We start from the raw sequence: 14505 nt of genomic DNA, 5'->3' as shown, positions 1-14505 counted from the left end.
TATATCATTTCGAAGCCCCAGATGTTAGCTTTCCAACGCAACTGGAACCGCCTCATTTGGACTTCTGTAGCTCAAGTTATGATTGATTGAGTGCGAAGAGGTCGGGCTTGACAACTTTACGGTTCCTTCATTTCTTCATGAGTTCTCCCACTTTGCATGCTTTTCTCCTCACTTCTTCTATCCAATACTTGACTTATGAACATGAAATCACTCAACAAACATATCAAGGCATCGAATGGAATTAAAGTGAGTTAAATTTAGCTATTTTAAGGCCTAAAAAGCATGTTTTCACACTTAAGCACAAATCAAGGGAGAATTACAAAACTATGCTATTTTATTGAATAAATGTGGGAAAAGGTGATAAAATCCCCCAAATTAAGCACAAGATAAACCACAAAATTGGGGTTTATCAAATCTCCCAACACTTAAACTAAGCATGTCCTCATGCTAAAAATAAAGAAGGACAAGAAAAGGGTATGAACATTTATTCAATGCAAATAAACTATATGTGCCTATCTACATGCATGCAATTAAATGCAATATGACTCTATCTACTTAGTCAAAAGCAAATCAATCTCCAAGAGCATGTATGAACAAGTAGGGCTAAGATCATATGATGATTCATGAATCCTACCAATTCAAATATCAAAATGAGGTTCAAATGGACTTGCAAGAAGAAAAGCTCATGAAAGCCGGGAACAAGGAATTGAGTATCGAACCCTCACCGGAAGTGTATCCGCTCTAGTCGCTCTAGTGTATAGGGTCGATCACTCAATTCTCTTCTAATCATGCTTTCCATGATTTGATTTTCATCTAACAATCAACAATTATTCAATGCATGCATACATTCATCATGAGGACTTATTCATAGGTTGTAATGGGGCTAGGGTCAAGGTGGGATGCATATGGTCAAGTGAGCTTGAAATTTGTATCTTTGATTAGCCTAAGCTCTCACTAAACACATACAACAACCAATAAAATTCTAATATAGTACCTAGCTACCCATGATTCCCACTTTTTCACAAACTCATGCATTCTCTTTAATTCACATTCCATATGCATTGATTTTTATTGGACTTTACTTTGGGGCCTTTTTGTCCCCTTTTTATTTCTTTTTCTCTTTTTTTTCTTTTTCTATATATATATATATATATATATATATATATATATATTTTTTTGTTTACGTTTTTTTTTCACACACATTTTTTTTTAAGTATATACAAACGTATCAATGCATATGGTTTTACATATTTAATGCATAAGCATGTACCCAATCCCATGATTTTCAACAAAAATAAAAAAAATACACTTTTACTTCAACCAATGTCCCAAGGTTTCCATACCCAAATGATACACACCCTCACTAGCCTAAGCTAATCAAAGATCCAAATTAAGGACATTTATTATTTTTTGCTTAAGGGTAATGATGTGCTAACATTAAGAACAAAAGGGATTAAATAGGCTCAAATTTGACTAACAATGGTTGATAAAAGGTAGGCTATTTGGGTAAGTGAGCTAAATGAAATGATGGCCTCAATCATATAAATGCATGTATACATGGAATAATGGACATATAGAATCAAACAAATCAAAGATCACAATCATAGAAAGAGAACAATGCACACAAGAATGAAAATAAGTGGTTATAAGATGTAACCACACAATTGGGCTCAAAACTCACATGCTTGTGTTCTTAGCTCAAAAACCATGTTCCAAAATACATTCTTCAAGCAAGTTCAACACAAAAATTTTTTTTTTCAAATTGGTAGGGTGCCCTAAAAACAGTTTCTTGGAAAAGAAATCATCACCCTAACCAAGTAGTCCTAACATAAAAAGAAGTGGTAAAATATGTACAATTTCTAACTAGCATGCAACCTATCATGCAATTCAACAACTAACTAACAAGGCCAAAAATTAAGAATTTGGTGTTGAAAAAGGAAGTTGTTACCCATGGAGGTTGGTCGGATGACCTCCCCACACTTAGAAATTTGCACCGTCCTCGGTGCATGCAAAGAAGAGCAAGGTGGACGGGTTGCTACAATTGATGAGTTCCTCCAAAAGGTTGTGCGGAAGGACTTGTTTGTTGCCCCATTTAGAAGCTTTTCCTTTTCTTTCCTTCTTGGTGGCCAACCTCAAAGGAGAGAAAAAGAAAGAAAATTAAGCCTACAACAAAGATATGAAAGCAATAGAACATAAGCGGGGGCTAATGCCAATTAAGAGTAGGGTTCTCACTACATGTTAGCTACGCATGTGAGTGAGGAAGCAATATAGGCAAAGGGCATATCAATTAATACTTGATGCAAGAGTAAAGTCAAGGCATGAAGAGCACTCAAAAGCATCAAGTTCGACTAGAAAGAGTGGGTCATGAAAGACATGTAAGCTCATATCAATGCACAAAGAATATAAGGATCATCAAAGGTTAAGCATTGAATTAAATATTTCATTACCCATCAATATCAAACAAGTCTAGAAGCACCAAGATTAACCAAGAAATTCTCAACAATTGAGTAAGAGAATTCAACACCATTATTAAAATAAGAAACTTAGAAAAGAAGATAAGAACAAGATATAAAAACAAAATTAAAATGCAATAAATGAAAATAACCAAATGTAATAAAAGAAAATGGAAGAAAAGAATTTTTTTTTACCGGCGCGGACGCGTCATGCATGCTTCCGCGCCGATGCACAGTTTGACTAAAGGATGCGTACGCGCCAGGTGCGCGCACGCATGCGTTGCAGGCACAGGATAGGCACAAACTGGGCATAACTCTCTGGGACATGTACCAGGAGGGTAGGTGACGCTATCGGCGCACACGCGCACAGCGTGCGTGCGCACGCTGTAAGACCCAGAACCTTTGAAAAGTCTTATTATGATCAAGTCTCAAATCATATGGTTATTTATAGCCTTAATTTCAGAAATTATTTTATTAAAGATAATTAAGGTAATTATTATCCAATTTTACAATTATTGGATTATTTTCTATATTCAAGTTATAAAGTTGGTAGTTGTGAAATAATAAGGATTTCTATATGATTTGGATTAAATAATTAATATTTTAAATGTTAATACTGTTATTTTAGAAAATAGAGAAATTAATTATATTATTTCTAATTTTTAGATTTGGACATTTTATTGAAAATAATTTGTAAAGTTGATGAGCAAATAGTATTTTCTAAGTACGAATAGTGTTGGATTTAATTTGAGTTTCAATTACTATATTACCCCTACTCTTATATGAAATTACCGAATTGCCCCTAACCCTAAGTTTCAAAAGTGAAACCCTAATCCCTAACCCTTAGCCGTCACTATCCCTTTCCCTCCTATCACCCAAATCCACGGTGAAACCAGAAATCAAGGCAAGCAGAAAGGGAAAACAGAAATGGGGAAAAGAAGGGAGGAAGCGCGCCGGCCAGGGGAAGGAGTTGCTGCCGCCACGGTTGATCACGTCTGCTGCCTCGCCTCCGTGCCACCATGCCTCGCAGTCGAACCCATTTCCGCTGCTACCACCGTCACGGAGAAGAGGCGTCGAAGAGGGGCCGAACTCGCGCCTTGTCGCTGCCGTCCCTGGGGCTTCGAGCCGCGTCACCGTCCTTAGTGACCCACGAAGCGAGAGCACACGCGCGGGGGTGGAGGACGGCGTTGCTGTCGCCGCTGCTTCTCCCAACTCCGCTGCTGCCCGTTGAAGACGACGCCGTCGCTGGTCAGAACTCAGGCGAGAGAGAGGAGGTCATGAAGGAGGGAGCCGCACCCAGTCCCTGGTCGCCGCCGCGCCAAACGAGGGAGTGGCCGCCGTCGTTGCAAAGGAGCCGCGCGGCCACCTTCACATTCTCGCGCACAGAGAGAGGGGGATGCGCGAAGGGGGACCTTCTTCCGCCGCTGCTGCTTGGGATCTTGTGGTCCAAGCCGCCATTGATGGAGCTTGAATCGTCGTCAGCCATGGCTGCTGTGCCTCCGGTCGCTGAGAAGGGCCACCGCTGCTGCCGCTGGAAATTGCCACTGGAACTGGTGTCGTTTGGTAAGCTTTAACCCGTCTTCAATTTCCTTCTCCATTAAAGTTCATCTTTACCATGAGAGTTGTGATGCGGCTGTGTGCTAGGAGTTGCTGCAAGTTGCCGCTACCGGAATCACTACCAGGGCTGCCGCTTCATGGTTCAGTCACTTCTTATTTGCGGTAAGCGTTTACGTTCCGGTAACCCCTTTAGTTGCTATCCTGTTAAACGTTGAGGTGTTTTAGCATTCGTTGTTATGGGAGTTAATCTCGTTTGTTACGTGTTGCGATTAGAGTTGATGTGGTTACTGCAAAAGTGAGCGAAGCTGTGATTCAAGCGGCCGGTAATTTCGGGTTAAGAGAGAAGGTTCCTTTGATGCGTTTGGACTGTGGTTTTGCGTTCTGAGGTAGGGGCGCTTTCCGAAAACTATGGTTTATTATTGGAATTATTACATATGGATACTGATGTGAGACAATTGGTATTTGGTGATTGTATCTGCCTTGTGTGTTATTGGATTGTCTCGAATGGTTGTGGATGTTTGTTTGGCTGAATTATTGTGCAGCTTGTGAAATATAATGTTTTGAAGTTGATTCTTTAAAGATTTGAAATCTGAGTTTGATCCGTTGAGCATTGATTTGAATTGAGTCAATTATTTTGATAATGTGAAAAGTCAGACGCACTTTTGAATTCAGCCTGGTTTACTTTAATTGACTTGGTTTTGGACAAATGATTTGTTATTGAGCCGTTTCTTTAAAGCTTTGGAAATGAGTTAAATCGGTGGATATTGATTTGATTTTGAAATGGTTTCCTTGAGATATGCCACTGAGGCGACTGTTGGATTTAGCGTGATTTTGAATTGATTTTTGGGTTCTGGACTGTTGAAAAGGATTGAGGAACGGTTTAGTTGGGACCCGAATCGGGTGGCAAAGTCCAAGTTTTAGGGGAGATGCTGCCGAAATTTCCATAAAAACTGAGGCTTTATTTGAAATGTTATTTGGGAAATTTTGAGTTTAATGTCTTTCCTATTTACTTGGAGGATTGTGAATTTAGGGCTTCTTTTATTACCTTTACTTAGAACAATTATGAAAACGATGAAGCTACGCTTTGAAAGAATTATTGAAAAGAGAATCATGATTTCTCCTTATTTTTCCAAGAAGAATAGTATGTCTTTGGGTACAAGCTATTCGAAAGAGAATTTTGCCTTGAGGCTATTTTAAAAGGTAAAACGGGTTTATGTTTTTCTCTATTAAACATAAAGAGTGTCCATTGGAAGAGTTTTCGTGATTTTAAAAGGAATTGGATTTCGATTGAGGAACCTCATTATTTTAACGTTTGAATAAGATTCAGAGCACCCTTTGAACTCTAGTTTAACACAATAAAAATGATTCTCTTATCAGTTTGAAACGCTTCAGATTTAATTATGGAATTGAAGCCGGTTTTGTTTAAGTAAAGGAAATGGCTTTGAAAGAAGTAAATAATTATGTGACTCGGTTTGGCTTAGATCCTATTTTATTACTCAAATCGGAAAGTCAATGTTTTAATGATTTTAAATGAATTTGGCGAAATGAGTTATGTTATTCTCCCCTAAAGACTTGGGACTCTGCCGAGAAACTTTTGTTATAAAATCCCATTGTTGGATGGGTGATTTTGAATATCTCAAAGGGGCTTTTAACTTGCCATGATTATGGAAGTTTTGGAAAGAGGATGTCGAGAGTGGCTTGTTTTAAAAGGAGGATTTACCTTGAGAAAAAGTGGCTTATGAGCCTGAGATGATTTGAGAAATGAGATCTTTAAAGCCAAGGCTGAAAAGAGTTGAAACTTGATTTCAAAGTGAAATGAATTGAGAAAATGATTTATGGCTTAAATGCCGATTTCATAAATCTGATGATTTTGAATGGTGGAAGTGCTGTTTTATTATGAGCCGGAATGGCTATGTATGATTATGAATATTGACTGGTTCTGGATTGAACCGTGAGCCGGAATGGCTGTGTGTGATTATCAATATTGGCTGGTTCTGGACTGAACCGTAAGCCGGATGGCTGAGATGGATGTTGATCCATGGATGAGAATGAATGCATGTATATGCTGAATTATTGATAATTGTGATTTTTGCACTTCCACTATCGGAGATGAGGGTTTCCCTGGGTAGTAGCAATGGCTAGCCACCATGTGCTCCAGGTTGAGACTCGAAGCTCTGTTAACCCAATGTCGTAAGTGTGGCCGGGCACTGTGAAAGGCCCGGATGAGCTCGCCCCCATAAATATTCACCAGTGATGGTGATGGATAAATATTCACCAGTGATGGTGATGGATAAATATTCACCAGTGAGGGTGATGGATATGGATCATGATTATGATCAAGTTTATGATGAGTATAACTCGAGTTGGGGATGCACGACAGAGGGACAGTCCAATGGTTGGCTACCAGGACTTGTCGGGTTGGCTCTATAACCGACAGATGATATCATCAGCCACTAGGGACAGGCATGCATCATATGCATTTGTGTGACATTGGTTGGGTGTGCATATTATACTTGGTTTGCCTATGTGATTAATTGCTAACTGTTCTACTTGTAATAACTGTTTGTTTGTGCTTGAACTTCCTATCTGTGTTTGCATCTGGGACTCTGTTGGATTGTGGTGATTGGTTGTTTGTTAGATTGTTTGGGCCTAGGGCCGTGGTTGAAAAGAGATGAACTGATGGTTGATTTCGGTTTTGTGTTTCTGGTTTGGAATAAATTATGAAAGGCTATTTTGGTTCCGCATAGATAGACCGTTTTGAAAGGCCTTTGAGTTTTTGAGAATTGAATGGTTCCTCTTTCAGAAAAGATTTTCGACTTTACTTTTATTGTAAACCGTTATTTTTGAAAAGAGGCATAAGACGGTTATGAATCACTGGTACGGTTTATCTTCATGTATCCTATTACAGTAATTCCCAAAAACCCTCTACTGAGAACCCTTTCGAGGATGATGTTCTCACCCCCCCTACATTTTTCCCCTTTCAGGATATGGGCGCAGAAGTTACGAAGAGCTTATTTAATTGTTGTTGTAATGCTCTGTATTGCTTTAGACTATTATTTGTACCCTCGCCTTTATCTTGAGATATTCTGTAAGAGGGATAGGAATTGTATTGTCTAATGCTTGTAATATTATTTGTATATATATGTGTATATATATGGATGTACTCTTTATGAGCTTTTGTAAATTGTATGGTATCCTGTGAATGTACGTTATCGAACGAAAGTATTTTTGGGAGCGGTGTTGCGGTTTAAAGTTTCAAACAAGCTCATATTTTAGTATTAAATAGTATAAGTGTCGTCGTAATATCCGAGCTATCAGAGTTGCGCAGCCGGAAGCATGAGCTTTGGTAGTTTGGGTGTTACATTATGGTATCAGAGCTGTTCTTCCTGTAGAGCCTGAGGAATGGACTGACTATGCTTCAATTGCATACTCTGAGTGTCTGTCATGTATTAGGTCTTGTCGAATGACGAGAATTAGAGCTTTATGCACATGACGATCTATTGATTTAACGCTGTTAGTCTTGCATTGCATAATTCTTGGTATTAAGTTTGGCCGGCTTAATACTAGTGAATTATGTACATGAAGGTACTGATGGGTTATCATAGATGTTGTACGAGTTTTGAGTAAAGCGAATCACGGGTTTTGGGAACGTTAGAAACTATTTCTCGAGGCTATTCAGTTGTGTGTCTTGAATTCTGTTCGAGTTGACCTGTTCTTTTGTATCCTAACTTGAAGTTCTTGTTTGGTACTCCTCTTGAAAAGTAATTTGATGTTTCCACTCTATTTCTCTATTCATATGCATTCTTGTTTGACCTCAGTTGCATATGTTTGTTTGGGATCCTTGATGTATCTATCTTCCTCTGTTTGAGTTCTTCTTGATTCAAGTATTCTTTGATATAGTCTTGAACTTGTCTTAATGTGCTCTGACTTTTAACTCCGGGTTCCGTGTTCATTCTTAGAGAACTTGTTGATTCAGTTTTCCTCTTATTTGAAAGTGATTACAGCTAATTTTGAGATTTTTATAAAAATTGCTGTTGATTAGATACATACTTATCTATATATGAACTTTGAAGATTTCTTATATAGTTTAACAATTATTTACTCCTAATACCTCGACTGTACTTTTACTGGTTTATAGAACTGCACCTATTTAAAATACAAGTTGACTTTCTAGTAACTTTACTATAGTTCCAATGGACATCTTCATTTGATTATGTATTTGGATATTTTTCAAAATTTTGGAAAGGAAAGACTTTTCACTTTTATCCCGGTTGAGTTTCATTTGATAAGCTTTACCTAACTTATTTTGTATTGAGTTTGATTTAGCATGCTATATCGTTTGTGCCATTGTTGTTCTTTTGAAAGTGTTGGACTCATAGCTTTCTTCCTATGAACAGGCTAAATTCTCTATTTAACCTTTCATCTCTATGAACGTCATACTTTACTTTATTTTTGACTAATCTTTTACCTTTTGTGAACATTACCATTGATCTTGGTTTGTCCTCTCTTGTGAATCTCATCCTTATGAGGGTCAGTTTAATTCGTTTCAAGTTAGTGCATTGTCTATTCTCCCATTATCTCTACAAGAGTTTTTAGTCAAGGATTTATCATTGAGAAATTACAAATGATTGAGTTATCTTTTTCTATGACTTTTGTATTCTTTTGGATCAATTGAAAGCTTGTTTGATGACTCATGCCTAGTGAATCTTGTTTGAACTATTTTGATTTAAGATCCTTTCTTGCAAGGCTTGACTCCTTTTTAGTACATCTTAAACTTCCTGAATGTTCTCCTGAGATGGTGATTTTAAGAACACTTTTGGAGTCTTGTTTTGAACCTTTTAAAGAAGTTTTGAATTCTCTTGTAAGAAGTTTTAAGTGAAATTTATTTTCTGTTGCTTGATTGAGATTGAAACCATTGTTCAATCTTGATGAAGTTAATTTAAAGTTGGCATGCGCTATTTTAAATGAAGTTTTGAAAAGCTTCCTTGTTTAGTGGAAATCGGTTCGTTGTAACGCACTACTTATTTTCTTTACCAAATTATAAGTAAATTTTTACTTCAGAGTTTCTTTTCTAAAAAGAGTTTAGCTTCCTCTTTCGTACTTACTATAAATGTTATGCATGCTTGTTTGAATATGGACTTTGGGAGTTTATGAACAAGCATTTGATTTCTCTCCTGAGTTTTGTGAATTACTTTTGGTTAAGATTGTGCACTTAACTAATTTTCTAAAATATTTGATGAAAATATTTTAGCTCTTAGCCAAGCTGGTGTGCATCTTGTTTTTAAAATTCTACATGATCTATTTCAACATGAAATTGTATTGAAGTGAAGCCACGTTTATGCTATTGCTACCCTTTTGAAGAATGTTTGTTGCTCAACTTTTCTTCTAGACTGCAAAGTGGTTTTTTTTTTCTTTTTGCAAGTTTTCGACTCTTTCATGAACAATGTATTCGAAAGTATTTTTAATCATGCTCGAGTTCTGTGAGTTTTGTCTTGGGTTTGAAATATTCTCTTCTGTAAACCTCATGCTTCCTCGACTCAGCTTGAGTTTGTTTTAAACTAATGCGCTGATTTTCTGCTTATTGGTCCTATTGAATTTCTTTGATCCAAGGGTTATTTTTGAAGTTGTCAATGAAATTGTGTCTAGCAAACTTCATTGCTTGAGCATCCTTGTTTATCTGGAATTGGATATATTCCTTCAAATCTATGAGTATCGTCTTTGACAATTGTCTCTCCGTTCTGAATTTGGTATCCTTCTGAGTAGACTCGAGAATTGTTTTGATATCACGTGCGATATGTATATGTAGTAACGCGATGCGTTAGTTCTTTAAGACGTGATGTGTGCATACGAAAGTTGAAGCGGTAGATGTGCAACGTTAAGAGTTGTGGGTGTTTCGTTCCTTGCGAATGGGCTTGCAGGTGTTAGGCTTATGATTGGCTATGAGGTTGTAATATGCTTGGTGGAGTTGGGAAATTGAAGTTCTGAAGTAGGAACGAGAATTGTCAGCGAACGTTATGCCGTTGTTCAAGTACCAAAAGGCTTTGCAGCCTTTTTACCACACTAATTACCACTTTACTTTGTGAACGCATATCTTGGTTTGCGCCCTATTTTGGCACCTCAAGTTTTTGTAAAGCCTTGAGATCATATGACCTTGTGCATTGAGCCTATCTTGTAACATTTGCCTTGCAATCACACTCCTACCTTTGTACCTTTATGCATATGATCATCCATGTATTTGAAGACCATATATATATATGTTTATATTTTGAGATATTTTTATTTCTCCCTTAAATGTGTTCAAGGGTGAACTGTTATGAGATTCTTTTGTTTTGTATCAATTTTCGAGGGCGAAAATTTTTATAAGGTGGGTAGAATGTAAGACCCAGAACCTTTGAAAAGTCTTATTATGATCAAGTCTCAAATCATATAGTTATTTATAGCCTTAATTTCAGAAATTATTTTATTAAAGATAATTAAGGTAATTATTATCCAATTTTACAATTATTAGATTATTTTCTATATTCAAGTTATAAAGTTGGTAGTTGTGAAATAATAAGGATTTCTATATGATTTGGATTAAATAATTAATATTTTAAATGTTAATACTGTTATTTTAGAAAATAGAGAAATTAATTATATTATTTCTAATTTTTAGATTTGGACATTTTATTGAAAATAATTTGTAAAGTTGATGAGCAAATAGTATTTTCTAAGTACGAATAGCGTTGGATTTAATTTGAGTTTCAATTACTATATTACCCCTACTCTTATATGAAATTACCGAATTGCCCCTAACCCTAAGTTTCAAAAGTGAAACCCTAATCCCTAACCCTTAGCCGTCACTATCCCTTTCCCTCCTATTACCCAAATCCACGGTGAAACCAGAAATCAAGGCAAGCAGAAAGGGAAAACAGAAATGGGGAAAAGAAGGGAGGAAGCGCGCCGGCCAGGGGAAGGAGTTGCTGCCGCCACGGTTGATCACGTCTGCTGCCTCGCCTCCGTGCCACCATGCCTCGCAGTCGAACCCATTTCCGCTGCTACCACCGTCACGGAGAAGAGGCATCGAAGAGGGGCCGAACTCGCGCCTTGTCGCTGCCGTCCCTGGGGCTTCGAGCCGCGTCACCGTCCTTGGTGACCCACGAACCGAGAGCACACGCGCGGGGGTAGAGGACGGCGTTGCTGTCGCCGCTGCTTCTCCCAACTCCGCTGCTGCCCGTTGAAGACGACGCCGTCGCTGGTCAGAACCCAGGCGAGAGAGAGGAGGTCATGAAGGAGGGAGCCGCACCCAGTCCCTGGTCGCCGCCGCGCCAAACGAGGGAGTGGCCGCCGTCGTTGCAGAGGAGCCGCGCGGCCACCTTCACATTCTCCCGCACAGAGAGAGGGGGATGCGCGAAGGGGGACCTTCTTCCGCCGCTGCTGCCGGGGATCCTGTGGTCCAAGCCACCATTGATGGAGCTTGAATCGTCGTCAGCCATGGCTGCTGTGCCTCCGATCGCCGAGAAGGGCCACCGCTGCTGCCGCCGAAAATTGCCACTGGAACTGGTGTCGTTTGGTAAGCTTTAACCCGTCTTCAGTTTCCTTCTCCATTAAAGTTCATCTTTACCATGAGAGTTGTGATGCGGATGTGTGCTAGGAGTTGCTGCAAGTTGCCGCTACCGGAATCACTACCAGGGCTGCCGCTTCATGGTTCAGTCACTTCTTATTTGCGGTAAGCGTTTACGTTCCGGTAACCCCTTTAGTTGCTATCCTGTTAAACGTTGAGGTGTTGTAGCATTCGTTGTTATGGGAGTTAATCTCGTTTGTTACGTGTTGCGATTAGAGTTGATGTGGTTACTGCAAAAGTGAGCGAAGCTGTGATTCAAGCGGCCGGTAATTTCGGGTTAAGAGAGAAGGTTCCTGTGACGCGTTTGGACTGTGGTTTTGCGTTCTGAGGTAGGGGCGCTTTCCGAAAACTATGGTTTATTATTGGAATTATTACATATGGATATTGATGTGAGACAATTGGTATTTGGTGATTGTATCTGCCTTGTGTGTTATTGGATTGTCTCGAATGGTTGTGTATGTTTGTTTGGCTGAATTATTGTGCAGCTTGTGAAATATAATGTTTTGAAGTTGATTCTTTAAAGATTTGAAATCTGAGTTTGATCCGTTGAGCATTGATTTGAATTGAGTCAATTATTTTGATAATGTGAAAAGTCAAACGCACTTTTGAATTCAGCCTGGTTTACTTTAATTGACTTGGTTTTGGACAAATGATTTGTTATTGAGCCGTTTCTTTAAAGCTTTGGAAATGAGTTAAATCGGTGGATATTGATTTGATTTTGAAATGGTTTCCTTGAGATATGCCACTGAGGCGACTGTTGGATTTAGCGTGATTTTGAATTGATTTTTGGGTTCTGGACTGTTGAAAAAGATTGAGGAACGGTTTAGTTGGGACCCGAATCGGGTGGCAAAGTCCAAGTTTTAGGGGAGATGCTGCCGAAATTTCTATAAAAACCGAGGCTTTATTTGAAATGTTATTTGGGAAATTTTGAGTTTAATGTCTTTCCTATTTACTTGGAGGATTGTGAATTTAGGGCTTCTTTTATTACCTTTACTTAGAACAATTATGAAAACGATGAAGCTACGCTTTGAAAGAATTATTGAAAAGAGAATCATGATTTCTCCTTATTTTTCCAAGAAGAATAGTATGTCTTTGGGTACAAGCTATTCGAAAGAGAATTTTGCCTTGAGGCTGTTTTAAAAGGTAAAACGGGTTTATGTTTTTCTCTATTAAACATAAAGAGTGTCCATTGGAAGAGTTTTCATGATTTTAAAAGGAATTGGATTTCGATTGACGAACCTCATTATTTTGACGTTTGAATAAGATTCAGAGCACCCTTTGAACTCTAGTTTAACACAACAAAAATGATTCTCTTATCAGTTTGAAACGCTTCAGATTTAATTATGGAATTGAAGCCGGTTTTGTTTAAGTAAAGGAAATGGCTTTGAAAGAAGTAAATAATTATGTGACTCGGTTTGGCTTAGATCCTATTTTATTACTCAAATCGGAAAGTCAATGTTTTAATGATTTTAAATGAATTTGGCGAAATGAGTTATGTTATTCTCCCCTAAAGACTTGGGACTCTGCCGAGAAACTTTTGTTATAAAATCCCATTGTTGGATGGGTGATTTTGAATATCTCAAAGGGGCTTTTAACTTGCCATGATTATGGAAGTTTTGGAAAGAGGATGTCGAGAGTGGCTTGTTTTAAAAGGAGGATTTACCTTGAGAAAAAGTGGCTTATGAGCCTGAGATGATTTGAGAAATGAGATCTTTAAAGCCAAGGCTGAAAAGAGTTGAAACTTGATTTCAAAGTGAAATGAATTGAGAAAATGATTTATGGCTTAAATGCCGATTTCATAAATCTGATGATTTTGAATGGTGGAAGTGCTGTTTTATTATGAGCCGGAATGGCTATGTATGATTATGAATATTGACTGGTTCTGGATTGAACCGTGAGCCGGAATGGCTGTGTGTGATTATCAATATTGGCTGGTTCTGGACTGAACCGTAAGCCGGATGGCTGAGATGGATGTTGATCCATGGATGAGAATGAATGCATGTATATGCTGAATTATTGATAATTGTGATTTTTGCACTTCCACTATCGGAGATGAGGGTTTCCCTGGGTAGTAGCAATGGCTAGCCACCATGTGCTCCAGGTTGAGACTCGAAGCTCTGTTAACCCAATGTCGTAAGTGTGGCCGGGCACTGTGAAAGGCCCGGATGAGCTCGCCCCCATAAATATTCACCAGTGATGGTGATGGATAAATATTCACCAGTGATGGTGATGGATAAATATTCACCAGTGAGGGTGATGGATATGGATCATGATTATGATCAAGTTTATGATGAGTATAACTCGAGTTGGGGATGCACGACAGAGGGACAGTCCAATGGTTGGCTACCAGGACTTGTCGGGTTGGCTCTATAACCGACAGATGATATCATCAGCCACTAGGGACAGGCATGCATCATATGCATTTGTGTGACATTGGTTGGGTGTGCATATTATACTTGGTTTGCCTATGTGATTAATTGCTAACTGTTCTACTTGTAATAACTGTTTGTTTGTGCTTGAACTTCCTATCTGTGTTTGCATCTGGGACTCTGTTGGATTGTGGTGATTGGTTGTTGGTTGGATTGTTTGGGCCTAGGGCCGTGGTTGAAAAGAGATGAACTGATGGTTGATTTCGGTTTTGTGTTTCTGGTTTGGAATAAATTATGAAAGGCTATTTTGGTTCCGCATAGATAGACCGTTTTGAAAGGCCTTTGAGTTTTTGAGAATTGAATGGTTCCTCTTTCAGAAAAGATTTTCGACTTTACTTTTATTGTAAACCGTTGTTTTTGAAAAGAGGCATAAGACGGTTATGAATCACTGGTACGGTTTATCTTCATGTATCCTATTACAGTAATTCCCAAAAACCCTCTACTGAGAACCCTTTCGAGGATG

The 14505-nt window shown here is 38.5% G+C and overlaps 1 protein-coding gene across 1 annotated transcript; it reads left to right on the top strand.

Annotated features, from left to right (window-relative positions):
• The first annotated feature begins 3472 nt into the window (after window positions 1-3472).
• LOC107616958 (uncharacterized) lies at window positions 3473-11230 on the top strand. The gene is made up of 3 exons (XM_088498956.1): window positions 3473-4016; window positions 4098-4172; window positions 10896-11230. The coding sequence occupies exons 1-3, from the start codon at window positions 3473-3475 to the stop codon at window positions 11228-11230; spliced, it is 954 nt and encodes a 317-aa protein (XP_088355082.1).
• Window positions 11231-14505: the final 3275 nt, after the last annotated feature.

The sequence above is a fragment of the Arachis ipaensis genome, chromosome B9, assembly GCF_059453495.1.
Source record: "Arachis ipaensis isolate K30076 ecotype BB chromosome B9, ASM5945349v1, whole genome shotgun sequence".
NCBI lineage: Eukaryota > Viridiplantae > Streptophyta > Magnoliopsida > Fabales > Fabaceae > Arachis > Arachis ipaensis.
The sequence above is the reverse complement of the archived record's forward strand: the minus strand, read 5'-3'. Positions and strand labels throughout refer to the sequence as shown.

Coding starts and splice junctions, on each gene's coding strand:
- LOC107616958 (XM_088498956.1), top strand. CDS start 3,473: ATGCCTCGCAGTCGAACCCATTTCCGCTGCTACCACCGTCACGGAGAA. Junction 4,017..4,097: donor ACTGGAACTGGTGTCGTTTG/GTAAGCTTTAAC, acceptor GCTGTGTGCTAG/GAGTTGCTGCAAGTTGCCGC. Junction 4,173..10,895: donor TCAGTCACTTCTTATTTGCG/GTAAGCGTTTAC, acceptor CGGTGAAACCAG/AAATCAAGGCAAGCAGAAAG.